Raw genomic sequence first — 17,978 nt, 5'->3', positions numbered from 1 at the left:
ATATATATATATATATATATATATATATATATATATATATATATATTATTTATTAGTATAATAACTAGCAGTGTATATATATATATATATATATATATATATATATATATATATATATATATATATATATATATACACTGCTAGTTATTATAATAATTATGCTTTATTATAAATGATTTTAAATTATTTTTATTATATTTATTATTATTATTTATTTATTTATTTATTATTATTTATTTTATTTTTTTTACATTTAATTATCTAAATTTACCCCATAATTAAACTCTAATCACTGTCTTTTTCCTTTTTCATGTCAATTCAGAAACAGATTGTATCCATTGTTTGATACCTGCAGTGCATTTCATTCAACATTTTATGACCTTTTTGGTTGCCAATATTCTTTTGATATCTGGGTGACCTTTTCATAGCAGAAACATCTTTGTTTTGTATCTGTATTGTCTAAAGCCAGTCTTTTGTTTGTGCTGTGTTGTTCTGTCTGCAGGTGGATACTCTTCGCCATGTTATCAGTCAGACAGGCGGATACAGTGAAAGCCTTGCTGCCAGTCAGATATACAGTCCACAGGGCATCAACGTAAGTCCAAACTTAGCCTCTTCACTCTTTCAGTTCTTCCAACTGTGTCCAAACCTATGTCTAAGTAGGTAGTACATTTGAATTTACTTCACAACCGTTAATAAAATTAATTTGGACGTACTATGTCCGCCATGTTGATACTGACACATGACCTACCAGCGTCAGTTTCGTCACTCCTCTGCCATTCAGAAATCCTCTCCCGTGGCCTCATGGGATAGTAAAGTGTCCATAGAATGAGCACTTCAGTATCCGGACAGAAGAAGTAGGTCATCTGGGTACTTTTTGCCTACTGTTTTTCTTCGAATACTATGAATTCAGACGCGCGACTCACCTAACATACTGTTTTTATGCCTACTGTATAGTAGAGAAGTATGCAATTTCGGGTGCAGTGTTTGTCTTTTGCTATTGTATCTGATTCTCAAGACCAGTGCCATTAGCCTGATATTTAAAAGTTTGGGGTCGGTAAGATTTTTTTAATGTTTTTTGAAAGTGGTGCTCACCAAGGCTTTATTTATTTGACAAAAAAATACAGTAAAACGGTAATATTATGAAATATTATTACAACTTAAAATAACTGTTTTCTATTTCAATTTATTTTAAAATATAATTTATTCCTGTGATGGAATTGTCAGCAGCTATTACTCCAGTCTTCAGTGTCACACGATCCTTCAGAAATCATTCTAATATGCTGATTTGATGCTCAAAAAAATATTTTCTATGTTGAAAACTTACTTATTTGGTTATGGAAAATGTGTTTCAAATTGAAATCTTAAACAATGTAAAAAGCCTTTACAGATCAATTCAATGCATCATTACTGAATACATGAATACAGGTATTGTTTTCTATTAGAAAAAAAAATCACTGAACCCTTACTTTAAAATGGAACAGTGTGCATGTGTGTATATATCTCTCTGTGTGTGTGTGTGTGTGTGTGTGCTCTTGTTTTTGTGACATATCAGGACACAACTTTGTATAATGACATGGGTATGACACAGGTATTACAAGGAGAGGGTGACCCAAGGAGAGGGTGACCCATTTTTCAAAATACTTATAAACCGTACAGAATGAGTTTTTTTGAGAAAGTAAAAAAGCACAAATTTTCCTGTGAGGGTTAGGGTAAGGTGTAGGGTTGGTGTAGGGTCATATAATATACAGTTTGTAAAGTATAAAAACCATTACGCCTATGGGATGTCCCCACTTTTCACAAAAACAAACGTGTGTGTGTGTGTGTGTGTGTGTGGTTAAACCCACCTCTATCTATTTTGTTGCCATATTGATTAGCGGTGCCAGCAATATGCACACTAGAAGTAGCAACAGTCACCAAGGTGACCGTTACCACAGCCCAGACGCAGGTGTATTCTGGCCACCATACTCTTTCAAAGCCTGCGATGGTGTCCTTCGCACATGAAAAGAATCGTGTTAACCAGAGGAGACGAGCAGCTCCACCATCAGTTTTGTAATGGGGGAGGAGGGTTTAAGAGAGAGGGAGAGGGAAAATGGGAACACAAACTGCAGAGGCCAGCATGTAAAATCCACAGCGACAAGCCGTGTCACCAACAGAGGAAATTGATCAGACAGTCTCAAGGGAGGGTTGAATAGAGATTTGGGACAGCAATCCAACTGCATTGGTCATATCACACATCTGCCACCTTAACAGCACTGACAGGGAGCCAGCAAAGTGTGAGGAGGAAAAAAAGGGAAAAAGACAAACACAGTAACATGCTCTCTTTAAATAGCCGCTCTGAAGCAGAGCCGAATGTGTCCTGTGGAGGTGACCCAGCGCTTCTGAGCCACCCATGGCTGATGGAGAGCATGGACAGCTTACAGTGATATAAATAAATACATCTTTGAGGTCATTTGAATAATATATTTATGAATTAAAAAAAAAAAAAAAAAAAAAAACGTATTATCTGAAAAATATTACATTTTAAATGTAAAGAAGTCTGAATAGACATTTTATCTGAAAATGTATTTTATTCACACACATTTCTTAATTAAAATCTATAACATCTATGGTCTATTATTCACTGATTTTGAATGTAAACATGTCTGAATTTAGTAAAATCTGAAACGATTTTGAATGATTACGAATTAAATGAAATAAAAATCTAAAAACGTCTTTAATACACATCTGTAATTATTTATGAATTAAATACGATCTAAAAAAAACATTTTAGCTGATCATTTATTTCATTCACATAGACTTGACATTTAAATATGTCTAAAACCAATTAATTCTGATAAGACATTTTATAAAAAAAAAAATACATTCACATAAATCTTAAATGTAAAAATTCCAAATGAAATAAAATCTGGAAATATATTTAGGCAAAATTTTGTTTAATTCACAAAGTGTGGCCTAGTGGTTAGAGAGTATGACTCCTGACCCTGAGTTTGTGGGTTTGAGTCTCAGGCTGGCACTACCACGACTGAGGTGCCCTTGAGCAAGGCACTGAACCCCCAACTGTTCCCCTGGCACCGCAGCATAAATGGCTGCCCACTGCTCCAGGTGTGTGTGCACGGTGTGTGTGTGTTCACTGCTGTGTGTGTGTGTTCACTGGATGGTTTAAATGCAGAATTCTGAATTCTGAGTATGGGTCACCATACTTGGCTGTATGTCATGTCACTTTCACTTATTTTCACTTATTATTTAATTATTATATATTTTTAAGGGACATTCTTGCTGTCATTTCTTATGAATAAATCAAAAAAAAAAAAAAATGATTTCATGTTTGTATCAATAATTAAATCAACAACATTTCACCTGAACACTTGTAACCATAGATTAAAAAAAAGAAGAAGAAAGCAGCAGCCCGAACAGCTGTGATAATGTAGCCAGAGAAAGTGTCTCAATCTTCCAACAAATTCACTATCTTAAATAACATGACGATTTTCCTTCTCTACTCAGATAAGTTATTCCCTTTTTTTTCAGTTGTGGATAATGACGGCCTGAGACATAAAGCATTTATGTGAGGGAGCTTTCCTCTCGCCCATGCGCTGTAATTACGCCTTTGAAATAGACATGAAGTGTCACCAAAGCTGAAGATTTGAAAAGTTTTTTTCTCTCCTCGCTCTGCTCTTTCTTTTTTGATTACAGACTGCCTCTATCTAAAATAACAGGCTGGGAAAATAAGAGGCTGCCAAAGCCCATTTCTAGTCCTTTTTCTGATGGCATGGAAATTGCTATTAATGCCCCAAATGCTCTTTAGGCAACCTGTCTCCCGGACATGAAATGGCCTCCATTTTAGGTGCCCATTATACTTTCATTCCCTTAGCCAATGTGATAATTTACAATAATTGATTCCTCCATCATCTGTCTTTTGAAAATCATGTTCTGGAAACGACTCGCTATGACTCGTAATATGCAGCATAATGCTGTTTCTTTTTACTGCCTCACTTTGTGACTCCCTTCTTGCAAAAGTGTGTTTTTAGTGAGGGAATTCATCACAGTCGCTCTCGTTTAGATTTCACGACGGGATTTGTAGCGAGCCACCTACATCTTTGGATTCAGATATGCGTTTGGATTTTAAAATGTGCACTTTATAATTTTGTCTTTCGTTTTTTCCTCACCAAAGGCGAACGGCGGCTGGCAAGATGCCCCAACACCCTCCTCAGTGACCTCACCCACGGAAGGACCCGGGAGCGTCCATTCTGACACCTCCAACTGATCAGCAACACCCTCCATCCTCACAGCGCGTGGGGTCTTCAGACTGATCCAGCGATCCGCCCTCCTCAGATTGGGATTAATGTCCTACACGGTCACACACAATCATGCCATACTACCGTGGAACTTTGGGATATTTTACAAGATTTTTGAAAACAATTAAAAAAAAAAAAAAAAAAAAAGGAAAAAAAAAAAATATATATATATGTGTGTTTGTACATTTTTCACAGTGTATTTTAGGTGGAGCAGGGTGACTAACAAACCTGTGACTGTTTCAGTCTTATGAGGCAATTGTTAATGATGGAACAAGCAGTCGTTGTGTTTCAATTTGAATGCTTCATTCTACCTCTCAGCGAAAAGAAAAAAAAGAAAATACATGAAAGAACAGTCCTTGTTTTCTACAATGAAAAAAATTTCCACTTGATATAGTGCGTGAGAGGAAGCTCTCCTTATCGGTACGGTCAATTATTATCACCTCTTTTGTTCGTTCATTGTGATAAATTGATTCTTTTTTTGTTTGTTTATTGTTTTCCTTTTATATTTTTTCAAAAGACCTTCCAGTATCATTTCAGCTATATTCAAGTATTTCCTTTGACATATTTGGCCCAGTAAAACAGATTTGTTCTTATACGTCTTTGTATAAAACGTGAAATAGGATGTTTGGAGGTCACTCATACCATTTCAAAGCTGATTATCATATTTTCCTCATAAACGCCATCAAAAGCTGTCCATTAGATAAAGAAAGAGGTTTACATTTATCGTAGAGAGCAGTCCAAACAACTCTGTTGTCATAGATTTCATTTGGAGTCATTTCCTCACTCTGTTTGTTTTTGAGGACACTGTTTGCGAGTCGATGAAAATATAACTGATTCCGGTGGAAGCATCAAGTCATTATGGTCTATAATGACATTTCCTCCCTGCTTTCACTTCAGATCGCTTTCAAACGCTCCCTTATTCCCTCTCTCCCTTAAGTGAAGGAATTTTACATAAAGAGCAATATAGATGCCCTTTACTATCCCATATCATTAAAAAAACAAGCACTAATGCTCTCTATTGTTTTGAATTAGCTGAATTAGTTTTAGGATATTCCCTTTTTCTTATTTCATTTCGGTAACACTTTATAATAACTGCACACTATTAATCATTAATTAAGCATTAGTAAACAGATAATTCATAATTTATAAAGCATTAATAGACAGTAATAAGCAGTTTATAAATACAGATATAAATGCTTTATTCTTGATTTAAAAGCATATCTATGATGTGTTTAATAATTGTATTTTCATACTTTATTCATGATCAATTTATAATTTCTCAATGAAGTATAGCATTATTTACAAACCAGTTATTTAGGAGTTGCCAGCGATTCATAAGATCACAAGAAATTTAGTAAATTCAGGTAGTTATAAAGCATTTAGTAGTGGTCAGTTAACTATTTATGTGAGCTCATCTAAAGTGAGGACTAGTTATGCCTTGTAAAGCCTTTATAAAGGACATTTAAAGGCTCAGTTATTTTCTAAACAAAAAATAGAAACAAACACAACACAGTGATACAGAACATATAAATATTAACAGCCTTTAAATCTCATTTGTAAAAGCTTTACAAGGCATAAATAGTCCTCACTTTAGATGAGCTCACAAAAATAGTTAACTAACAACTACATTAATTAACCCTGAATTACAGTAGAAATACATGTTAATAAACCATTTATTAACAATATAAGTAACTATTACTATATGTCTGAATAAAAAGATGTATGAATGCACATTTAAATAATTTATTAATCATTTACTTACAATTTCTAAGTGATCTTATGAACCACTGACAACTCCTTAATAACTGGTGTGTAAATAATGCTATACTTAATTTAGAAATGATAAATTGATCATTAATAAAGTATGAAAAAACAATTATTAAACACATTATAGATATGCTTTTAAATCAGGTATAAAGCATTTATATCTCTATTTATAAACTGCTTAAAAATGTTTATTAATGCTTTATAAATGATTAATTAACTGTTTCCTAATGCTTAACTAATGATTAAAAGCATGCCGTTATTATAAAGTGTTACCGGTATTGCTTATTATCTTATGTTCACTAGCAAAAACCATGAAGGTTTCATCAAAAGGCCACGTCTTAACAAATGCTAACCTGACATTTCATTGTTTAATTTCAACTATGAGAGACAACTGTAAGTGTACAGATTTAGAAACAAGCAATGCACTTTTAACGTTACAGCCGAGTGTTGCTGGTAGCCGAAATCCTTTGTGGAAACGCTGTCAAAGAATATGTCTCCAGATTACTCATGTCTTATTTATTTCGGCCAGTTTGTATTGCTGATGCCACTGTTTCCATCGTGAAATCATGACAGATGCAGCTCTTCTGCCTAATTGAAAAAATTACCTTGAAAAATCCAATTGTTAACTAATTTTTGTTGAAAATATATCCCTGTCTGTCGGGCTCTGGGTAATGAAGTTTGTTTTGCAGTACATTGAATCAGAATCCATTTAAATGGGGAAGTCATTAAGTTAATAGGATTTGGACATTTGGACAGTCACTCTTAGCTGTGTTTATGCAGGTAAAGCACTATACACCCACTTAATCTTTAGGGACCCTTTTGCCCAAACCCGGAAATACAGTTCAGCTGTTACTACAAGTTTCAAGATGATCCATCATCTCTGCCCTGATTTATATGAATTGCTAATTTGAACTCAGCATCTAATATCACATTATCCTGTTAATCTCTGCTCTCAAACAAGTTTTCTACCAAAAACACCTTTTTAAATAATTGCCAAAAAGGAAGACGATCCGCCTATTTAATGGATTTTGGGAGGACATTTTTAGGAATGTTCATTGTTATACACTATCAAAACCAAAAATGTAAAAACTGAAATCTGCTTATGTATGTATAAGAAACAGAAATATGTGACATATGTTTCATCGCCTTTGCCTTCAATAATGGCTTTGAAGAATATCTTTCTTTCTTTTTTTTATTTTTATTTTTTTGCTTTAGTATGTTTTTTTTCTTCTTTTTTTTGCTTTTGTTTGTTAATTATCAAGACATCCTTGAACACCATTTCATTTTTTTTAATAGTTTGAAATATGATGATAATAATGATAATCATGCTAATCCATATGAAGATAAAAACATAAGTCATCTGTTATTTGAATGACATACGTTCATGATACAAAAGACGCGAAAGTTTGCTGATGGTTGCCATTGTGAAAATGTACATATATATATATATATATATATATATATATATATATATATATATATATATATATATATATATATGACCGCACATGCTATAAATGCATTACTAAACTTCACGATTATGTACCATATGAAGCATTGAAGTCCAGACTATTGTGTTTTGGATTTCCCCCACAATTCCCACAAACTTTGTCTCATAATTGACATGATTATCATCAATAAATGTTGTATTGCTCACTGAACAGTATTGATACACATCAGTATGTATTTTGTGAGATTTTCTGTTTTGTTATTTTTATAAAGGTTTTTACAGGGTTTAATACTTTTCTTGTTCTCCAGTTCATGTTTAGGGACCAGTTTAGTAAAACCATAAAGGAGGTATGGATAAATAGTGTAGCACACCTATTAAGGGGACATTTTGTCATTAGTCAACTCAGTCCATGACTTAAATTTTGCACACTTCTGGTCCAATATCCAATCTTTTCTTAGCCTGAGATTTTAAAGTGAGCCCTTAAAAAATCAGCCCCTTTTTATTTTGTTGCATGTTTTGCTTACAATAAAATATTGCAGTGTTTTGAGTAAATGCTGTTGTATTATTATTATTATCATTTATTTTTTCACGATTTTACTTTGTCTGCAAACTAAATTTGCCACCATTCAAAAGTTTAGGTTAGGTAAGATTTTTTTATGCTTTTGAAATAAGTATTTTATGCTCACCAAGGCTGCATTTGATATCTTGAAATTACAGAAGAATAGTAATATTGTGAAATATGAATACAACTTAAAATATCTGCTTTCTATATTTGTTTATACTTGGGTCTTGGAGATGGAGGTGGGCTAGAGGGAATGAGTTGCAAATTCAGTCAAATAAAGATTATCGTTTAATTGTAAACTTCTTCTGTATCTCCACAGCAAATGTTATGGTAATAATAAATGTGGTTGTTGCTTAAATTATAATTTTAATAATAATGAAATAATCTAATTTAAAATTGTATCACAGTTTCAAATGTATATTTATAAAACAAAAACTGGTGTTGCACATTTTTGTAATTTATTTATTTAGAAACTTTTGTGTGGCATTAATCTGACTCTCTGGGAAAAAAAAGAAAGACATTTTTTTTTTTACAAAAGCTGTCACAGGGGTGGTACCTTTTCAAAAGATAAATATTTTTTACCATTACCATGTTGGTAACTTAAAGGCCCATACAGAGTTACATAAAGGTTCACATACTTTAGAAAAGGTACCACCCCATTGACAGCTTTTGTACTTATTATTATTATTATTTTTTAGATTGCAGAAAGTATCTATATAAGTATACACACACACAGTCACTTCAGTCTGTTTACCTTGATGACTAATTACTGTGATTTCACTTCCAGTTATTTTTTAAATATATAAATGAAATAATGAATACTTTTATTCAGCAAGAACATATTAAATTAGCTAAAGTTACAGTAAAGATATTTATAATGTTACAAAAGATTTATCTTCTAAAACAATGTCGTTCTTTTAAATGTCATAAAAGAATCCTGAATCCTTTTTTTATATAAAAACAAATGCTCATTGAAATAAGCCAAATAAGCATTTTAAAATGGTTTCTGAATGATCATGTGACACAGGAGACTGGGACACTGCTGAGAATTCAGTTTTACCATCACAGGAATAAATTACATTTGAAAATAAATAGAATAAAACATATACATTTATTTTTCTTTGTATGATCCAGGGCTGAATATCATGTTAAGGTCTGTGATTTTAGTTAAACAGACCTTCCTGAATGTCATCATGTTCCTGCTCTGAGATCTGTCATTCCCTCATGCTGAGAGGGAAAGTGGGCCAAGGTCAGACCTAGACTTCACAGGTCTGTCAGGGTCTCGTGCTTCTGGACTCAGAACAGCTTTAAGCTAGTCAGCCTCAGGAGTACTGGCAGCTTGTTTTATATATACATATTCTGGCAGCCATTTCTCACTGCCTTCAATGAGGGGGGCTGAGGGGTGTGAGGGGGACAAGTGTTTTAACATGTCTCCCACCTCCACAGGCCCATACTGACCCAGTCCCCCACCTCCAAACCGCAAACAACCCCACACGTCTTTCACCCAGTAATATCCTGAATCCCGCTTATCCACATCTTCCACTTGTCAACACATGAGAGAGAGATGTGAACGCTAACAAAAATGAAATGTGAAATTGTCCTTTGTGATGTCAGGTCTTATTTTGCTTCCACAGGGGAAAATGCTGTTATTGAAAAAGCAGTAGAATCTCTAGATATCCACACTGAGGACATTTACATAGATGTTTATTAAAAAACGGATTCTTCTGACATTATAATTCATACAACACTGTGAAGAAAAAAAAAAAAAAACCTTTAAAGGCGCAATATGTTCTTTTTCTGCTTTAAAAATAGCAGAAATCACTATATGCATTTTATATATATTTTTTTTAGTTGTGTACTTACAGCATTCCGACAATTTCCACGAACTTTCCAATACGGAGAAAATTATAGTTTAATTAGAAGACACGGCACGTTTCTTTATTTCCTTTTTGTCGCCCGTCTATGGCGTCATATAAACTTTGACCCCTCTAGTTTATCTAACTTCCTGCGGAACCGCCAAAAAAAAAGGCAAACTGAAACAAAGACGAGACGAAGAAGAAAAAGTAGTAGCCTTTATCGAGACTATTATATTTTATATTTATATTGTTTATATTCGTGTTTAAACCTCAATCAATAACTTAGTTATGGATCATGATTATGCTTTCCCTGCACGTTCTGTGAAGCGCAAACGCACAGGTGAAATAAATGACCCGAGATAGTTTTGGGATAAGAGAAGCAACAAGACACGGGTAAATATTGGAGTTGCATTTCCAAGATAGAGAGAGCTTCGTGACAAGCTGAAACTACAGAGAGATGCCGAACTCGCTTGCATTCTGATAAACAGGTATGCATCCATTCAGCTAACTTTATCTATCCGTATATTTTGTGAAACGATGATTTCTTGTGTAAAATGCAGACGCACTGGCTCTCATGTAAATCTACATTTGTTCTACATCTAGCTGAATAAAGTAGCTTCAAATGCAGTTCTCTAACTTGTTCGATATGATAGTATAACGTAATTATAATTAGTAACGAAAGGCGACCGTGTTTTTTTAACATATATTACTACTAGCTAGATGGAATATTAACTTGATAGGGGTCTCATAATTCATATAGACGGTTTCAACGGGCGCATGCGCCTGGACCTAAGTTAACTTCCGGTCTGTGTTGTGTATATTGGTCTGGCTGCAGTGCCTTCTACAAACGCAGTTAAAGTTAAGGTGGTGAGTAGACTGAAGTTGGGCTCAGGTGGTTGTGCTGTGGGATGTGTTTCCCATACATTTATTTATTTTTGGAGACTCTGTGTTTTTATATCGCTGTATTTCTGAAGGAATACTTGCATGTTACATGCCTGATAGCAGCGTATGAGCGTACCAGCTCTGCTTCGTTTACAGCTGTTACTGGGGAAACCTCTATTTCTCGTGCTTTATGTCTATGCTTTAAAAGATCTCCTGTTGGCAAATAATGAATTTGCATTTTCATTAAGTCCACCTGATCCACGCAGCAAATATTTTGTTTGTTATCAAAAAATATCTACTCTAGAGGGACTTGGCTGTTGTTATTGATTCTATTTAGAAGTCTACTGGACGTTAGGGTTAGGTCCACAAAAGCGCTCATGCGCAGTAACGTTTGTTTATGTTGTTGCCGTTGAAACCGTCTATATCTCTCCGTTCGAAAAGACGTGATTGTCAAAATACTAAGTTAGAATGAGTGAGGAATGACAGGGAGCGACAGAGCGCGTGTTCCAATGAACAACAACTCCCATGAGCCTAACGCTCTTTCCCGACGTCATCAAATTACGTCTTATGTTATTATTTTGATTGAGTGACCCCTGGTGGCCAAAAATTCCATACTACACGTTTAAGCCAGTTATTTTTATAGTAGTCAGTAGGAAATATCAGTTTATATTTCCAAACATTCCTTTTGCAATTAATAATAATAATAATAATAATAATGCATTTTATTTCATGGCGCCTTTCAGAACACCCAAGGTCACCTTACAAGCAATATACAGGTCACTGCATAAGACAAAACAAACAAGAAACAAACAGCATATACATATAAAGTGGATTATATATAATATATATATATAATAATCCAGTGAGATTATGCACAAGAATAAGAGTTGATATGCTTCACACAGAGATCTGATCTCACCATCATCCAGTCCGTCAGGAATGACGTAAAGAATAAAATAAAAAATAAAAATGAGACAGACTAAATCCAGAAGAACTATGGCAACATCTCAAAGACACCTGAAGAAACCTTCCTACAAAGATACCTGAAACATTATTTGCACGTTTACCAATCACCTTTGAGTGGTAACAAAACGAGTCAGTGGTACACAGAGTACCTTGGTCTGCGGAATTTGCATCGCAAGCTCCGCCCCACTGTGCAGGTATATAAGGAGCAGCGCAAGCAACTCGTACTCAAGCTTTTGCTTCGGAGCCGAGCAGATCGTTTGCTGCTTTCACTGGAGTGTTTACAAGCGAGTCAGCTGGTGTTGGTGTGACAGCGCGATTCAGCGGTTCATCTGGGCTTCCTGCATTCAGCTCCAGCATTCCCCTGAGCGCTTCAGCACCACTGAAAGAGCTTTTTCCATCTCTAAAAGAGTAAATGGGTTGAGTTTGTGTCTTTTGTAATTTAGCCTGTGTGTTTCTGGGTGCGGTCGATATATGGCTACTCATGACGGCCAAGATCGCTGTGTCATGTGTCTGGGCTTTCAGCATGCTGAGACTGCATTTGTGTATGACTCATGTTCTCATAGCGGGGGATGAGGCAGCCTCCTCGGGCCACACCCCCCTCACAAACGCCACAGCCGGTTGAGTTTCCAGATGCGTTTGCTGGACACTCTCAGGCTGTTGACATCTCATTTGGGGCTCGGGAGGAAGACCTAATGTCGATCGGCGCATCACAAGGCGGGCTTGAGTCCTCGTGAAAATGAGGATTTTTGCTGCGTTGCCTCCCCTGGGAGTGCCAGTGTTGCCCGAGTCTGATCCCGAGTTGGGGAGCTGAGAGCATCAGGCTTGAGTGGAATCCTCCACCCTGTCCCGGGTGCTCGAGGCTGGATGATTGGATCCTGGGGGCTGCTTGTGCTGATCGCCAGCAGCCCCAGCTGGTTCCTTTCTTTCCGGAAGTGCACCAGGAAGTGACCAGCTCATGGATGGCACCTTTAACTTCCCAAAACTGTTCTGGTGCTTACTCCACCTTCACTGCCCTCAATGGCAGAGCAGCTAAGGGGTATGCTGGAATTCCCCTAGTGGAGCGATATGTTGCGATGCAACTGTGTCCTTAGAGCACCTTCGCATAGCGTGGTGGTCCCAAGCTTCCCTCCAAGGCCTGTAAGTTCTCATCTAGAATTGTGGCCAAGGCTTACAGAGCTGTGGGTCAGGCCACTTCTGCCCTGCATGCCATGGCCACCCTTCAGCTCTACCAGGCCAAGGTGCTTAAAGAGCTGCACAGGGGCAGTGCTGACCCAATGGTTTTGCAGGAGACATGCACTGCTACCGACCTTGGTCTCCAGGCAACGAAGGTTACTACACGCTCCTTGGGTCAGGTGATGTCCACTTTGGTGGTCCAGGAGCACCAACTATGGCTAAACCTGGCAGACATAAGGGAGTCTGATCGGACTCAGCTCCTCAACTCCCCGGTCTCCCAGGCTGGCCTCTTCGGCAACGCGGTGGAGAATTTTGCCCAGCAGTTCTCTGCCGCCCAGAAGCGGTCTGAGGCCATCAAACACATCCTGCCCCAGCGGCCTGCTGCCTCCTACACACTGCTGCCGGTGCAGCTACCTCAGCCTGCTTGTTGCCAAGGGTGCCCCCCTTAGGTCTCCTCCACTCCTGCTCGGCCACATCAGCAGCCTTCACCCCGGCCGCAGTGAGGAAATGGCCACAGAAGTGTGTTTTCTTTTTGTTCCACCCAAACCTTCACTAAAAGAGCTGTTTCCTCTACCTCAAAAGGCCGCGGACGACAGTTGGCGACGTGCTTCCTCGCCGTTCTCGTTCCCCTCTCCCCTTGCCAGTTTCCACACAGAGCCAGCTCGAGAACGCATTGCTTTCTCATTCCCTCTTTTCCCTCTTTCCGCTAAGAGACACTATGCTTCCAATGCCAGGGCTGTCTGTTCAACCTCGCTGTAGTCTTGACCCTGCTGGATCAGTTTCAGGGAGATAGGCTAGAGCTGCCCAGGCCATCCCGCTGGCTCATCTGTTCACCCAGTGTTCCCCCCAGGTTTCGGGGTGTTCAGGCAACGATAGTGGGCAAGGATGCTTCTCTCATGCATGGTCGTGACCCTGCTGGCTAAGGGCGCGATAGAGCCAGTCCCTCCAGCCGACATGAAGTCCGGCTTTTACAGCCCCTACTTCATAGTACCCAAGAAAACAGGTGGGTTACGGCCAATCTTGGACTTGCCTGACTTAAACCGAGCTCTTCACAGACTTCCGTTCAAGATGCTAATGCCCAAGCTCATTTTCGAATGCATTCATCAGTTGGATTGGTTTGCAGCAATCGGCCTGAAGGACATGTACTTTCATGTCTCCATTCTTTCTTGACACACAACGTTTCTTCAGGTTTGCTTTCGAGGGCCAGGCATTTCAGCACAAAGTTCTCCCATTTGGGTTGGCGCTGTCTCCTCGTGTCTTTACAAAGGTTGCAGAGGGAGCCCTGGTTCCTCTCAGGGAACAAGATGTCCGTATCCTCAACTGGATGATTTTGGCTCACTCTCGAACGCAGTTGTGCGAGCAAAGGGATCTGGTGCTTAGACAACTCGCCCGACTGGTTCTTTGGGTCAACTGAGAAAAGAGCAATGGGCCTGCGCAAGTATGCGTTTCCCCCAGTGAGCCTTCTTGCACAGACGTTGTGGAAGATCAGGGATGATGAGGAGCAATTCCTGTGAGGAAAGACCTTCTTTCTCAGACACGGAGCACACTCTGGCACCCACGTTCCGAACTTTGGAAACCTACATTTTCGGGTATTGGATGGGTCATGGAAGGTTAAGGTACCTTGCCACTTCAGGTGGTAGCTACCATCACTTCAGCTAGAGCCTTGTCTATGCTTTGAAGTGGAACCTCTTCATCACTTGGTGTTCTTCATGCCATGAAGACCCCTGGAGATGCCCGATCGGGTCAGTGCTTTCCTATTTTCAGGAAGGGTTGGAACGAAGGCTGTCTTTTTCCACCCTGAAGGTCTATGTGGCAGCCATTTCAGCTCACCATGACCCTGTTGATGGTAAGTCTCTTGGGAAGCATGATCTGATCATCAGGTTCCTGAGGGGGCAAGGAGACTCAAGTTTCCTCTTGGGACCTCACAGTAGTTCTATCTGTTCTTGCTCTCAGTAGAGCGAAAGTTTCTATCACTCTATCATTGATCTCTGGATGGCTTTAGCTTTAGTAAAGAGGGTCGGGACCTGCAGGGATTTTCAGTTGATGGTGCATTATTGGAATTCGGGTCAGCCAACTTATGTTATCTTGAGACCCTGGCCAGGTGGTGAACTTGCAAGAGCTGCCCCTGGAGGAGGCAAACCTAGCCCTGGCACTGCTCTGTCCAGTACATGCGCTCTGGACCTCAGACCAGCCCTTTGTTTGTTACGGAGGCCATCAGAAGGGAAAGGTTGTCTCCAAGCAGAGGTTATCCCACTGGATGGTGGATGCTATTGTCCTGGCTTATCAGGCTCAAGACCTGCCATACCTCCTAGGGGTGAGACCTTACTCAACTAGGAGTGTAGCCTCCTCCTAGGCCCTGGCGCATGGCACCTCGCTAACAGACATCCGTAGAGCTGCGGGCTGGGCGACACCTAACGCATTTGTGAAATTTTATAATCTACGTGTAGAGCACGTGTCCTCCCAGGTACTCGCCCCTTCAGGCCAGTAAGGACCTGCACGGTGTCAGTCCGCTTGCTGCACCATTCCACTCAACAGACTGGATGCGTGCGCTGTTCCCCTCAGGTGAGTTCCTCAGTTCAGAACCCTGGGTTCCTCCAGCACTGTTGATGTCCAGCACTTGCGTGCATGCCCTATGGGTCAGCCCTGTGTGGGACTAGGTGCCTCCATGTGTTTTGATTCCCCTTTTGGGCAATCCCACGTGTGTATTTCCACAATAAGTCTATTCGTAGCATGTGTCTTGTCTTGGCCAGCACCTTGCCAGCTTTGACGTTGAAACTTCCACCCTGCATGCTGAGTAACTCAGAGTTAATGTGTATCACCAGCTTTCGGTTGATACCTGCCTTTGTAAGTCCTCCTACAAGCAGGCAGCCTGATAGCATACCGTGTATTCTGTGTCAGCTATTGATCCTCACTCGTGCTGGCCTCACGACAGGGAGCTATCACTCACACAGGTCAGTGGACGACAGCCATGTGGTGTTTTGTAAGGGACCCATTCATCAGTCTCTTTCTGACGTAACATAGAACATGACCGTCTGAAAGGGAACGTCTAGGTTACATATGTAATCCTAGTTCTCTGAAAGAGGGAACCTAGACATTTTATCCAATTTATAACATCAAAGTGAAAGGTATAACCAGAGATTGTCTAATTATTGGGAGATGAGAGGATCTGTATTACTTACTACAGGAGAAACGTAACAGTCAACTTGGATCACGTGTGCCTTGATAACCAATCCTTGATATTGCCCTGATATCACTGAAATTAATTTGCAGATACCACAGGAATGTATGACAAGTGCCGTATACCTAATTCCACCTGTGCAAAAAGTGACTTCTCTTATAAACATTTTTTTTCTCGATGTAAACTCTAAAAGTAGTTTAATCCAGAACTATTGTTTAGAGCAAAACTTGTTGGAGATTAGCCGATAGGCTGTTGATTCGTTAAATGATAAGTTGTTTCCTCAAAAAAGAAAAAAGAAGAAGAAAAAAAGCAGTTTATTCAGTGTAGTGAAGGCTCTCCTCCACTGACATCCTTTCAAATCAAATTGGCATCAGGTCTCCTTCCCTATGTATCGCCAAAGCAGAAGTGTTAGAATTTACCTTTACCCTTTTTTGGCTAAAGGTTTCAGGCATGGCTTTCAGTTGCTTTGAAATAACACCAACATGTTAGAAAAAAATAAATTCACTGAGTTGGAAAAATTATCACCCCTTCCTTAAACTGACTTGTAAACTCAGTCAGATGTAGCTGATCAACTTCTCAATGGTACACAAAGCTATATGACTTTCAACTGTGATCAGCTGTGATTTGTCATTTTGATTTGCTTAGTAGGAAAAAGGCTTTCCTTGAGCATTTTAGTACTTGGTAGTGCAACTAAAACAAACAATCAACTGTGGGTGGCAAGGCACTGTCAAAAGATCTCCAGGATAAAGTTGTGGACAGGCACAAGTAAGGAGATGGATGCAAAAACATTTCAAAGGCTTCATCAATGACTAGAAGCACAGTGAAATCAATTATTAAGATGTGGAAGGTTCAACACAGACCCTCCCTGGATCAGGACGTCACTCCAAACTGTATGAAGGAGACAGGAGGAAACTAGTCAGAGAGGCGACCAAGAGGCCTACAGCTACTCTAAAGCAGTTATCATCGTGTGCATGTGAAAACATCTTGAATGGGAAGGTTGGAAGAAAAAAGCAACTCCTCAAGAAAGGCCACATGCAGTCACAACTGAGCTTTGCCATCACTAGAAGATTGCAGTCCACAAACACTCACCATCAAACACTCACCATATAACTGAACTTCAGCAGTGTAGTGTCACGATTATTTTTCTGTACTCACTGTATATATAATAATAATAAATTAGTTCCAATCATCAGGAGATATTATGAATCTGCCTGGAAGAGAATGTGTGTCTATGTTGTCTTAAAGCAAGACAAGAAGTAATGTTTAAGTGACCAAAGACTCTCTGAGGATCACAGCTGGAGAATTGCAGAATAGTGCAATCCCTGTTAGAAATCTTATAATGGGTCATGATTGGCTCTCGCAACAGGACAATGATCCAAAAACAGACATAAAAACCTAAACAAAACTGGGTCACTGAGGACAAAATGAAGGTCCTGCCATGGCCATTCCAGTCCCCTGACCAGAACCCTATAGAAAATGAGTAGAGTGGACTGAAGAGGAGAAACAACAACATGAATCTGGGAATCTCTTGTCAGATGTTCTCCAAATTCATCACGCATTATAGGTGTCACACCCCTGGACTCATTTAGTGTGTTTTTGCCCCTGTGACCCAGTTTCTGTCTCCCATGTTTGGTTTGATTATTTCCCAGGTGTGTCTATTTTATTCCCCATGTGTTCCATGTCCCTGTTAATTTAGTCATTCCATCCACCTGTGTTGCCCCAATTATATCATGTATTTAAGCCTTGTCCTTTCAGTTCTGTTTGGTCGGGTCTACAAACCCCTTACATGTGTCTTTCTCTGTGTTCCATGTTGGACATCCCCTGTGTTGGATTTAATAAAGCCTTATTTTGT

The 17,978-nt window shown here is 38.9% G+C and overlaps 1 protein-coding gene across 2 annotated transcripts in view; it reads left to right on the top strand.

The window, feature by feature from the left end:
- Positions 1–5,451, top strand: part of LOC113115311 (pre-B-cell leukemia transcription factor 1-like) — a 57,748-nt gene extending 52,297 nt beyond the window's left edge. The window contains exons 7-8 of one of the 2 annotated variants that reach the window (XM_026282805.1): positions 503–592; positions 4,169–5,451. In XM_026282805.1, coding sequence (XP_026138590.1) covers positions 503–549 — 47 coding nt within the window. In that variant the 3' untranslated portion in view covers positions 550–592; positions 4,169–5,451. The remainder of the gene's footprint in view (positions 1–502; positions 593–4,168) is intronic. The other variant, XM_026282796.1, reaches the window with a different exon arrangement.
- The last annotated feature ends 12,527 nt before the right edge of the window (positions 5,452–17,978 follow it).

The sequence above is a fragment of the Carassius auratus genome, chromosome 2, assembly GCF_003368295.1.
Source record: "Carassius auratus strain Wakin chromosome 2, ASM336829v1, whole genome shotgun sequence".
In the NCBI taxonomy this organism is placed as follows: domain Eukaryota; kingdom Metazoa; phylum Chordata; class Actinopteri; order Cypriniformes; family Cyprinidae; genus Carassius; species Carassius auratus.
This window is presented reverse-complemented; position numbering and strand designations above follow the sequence as displayed.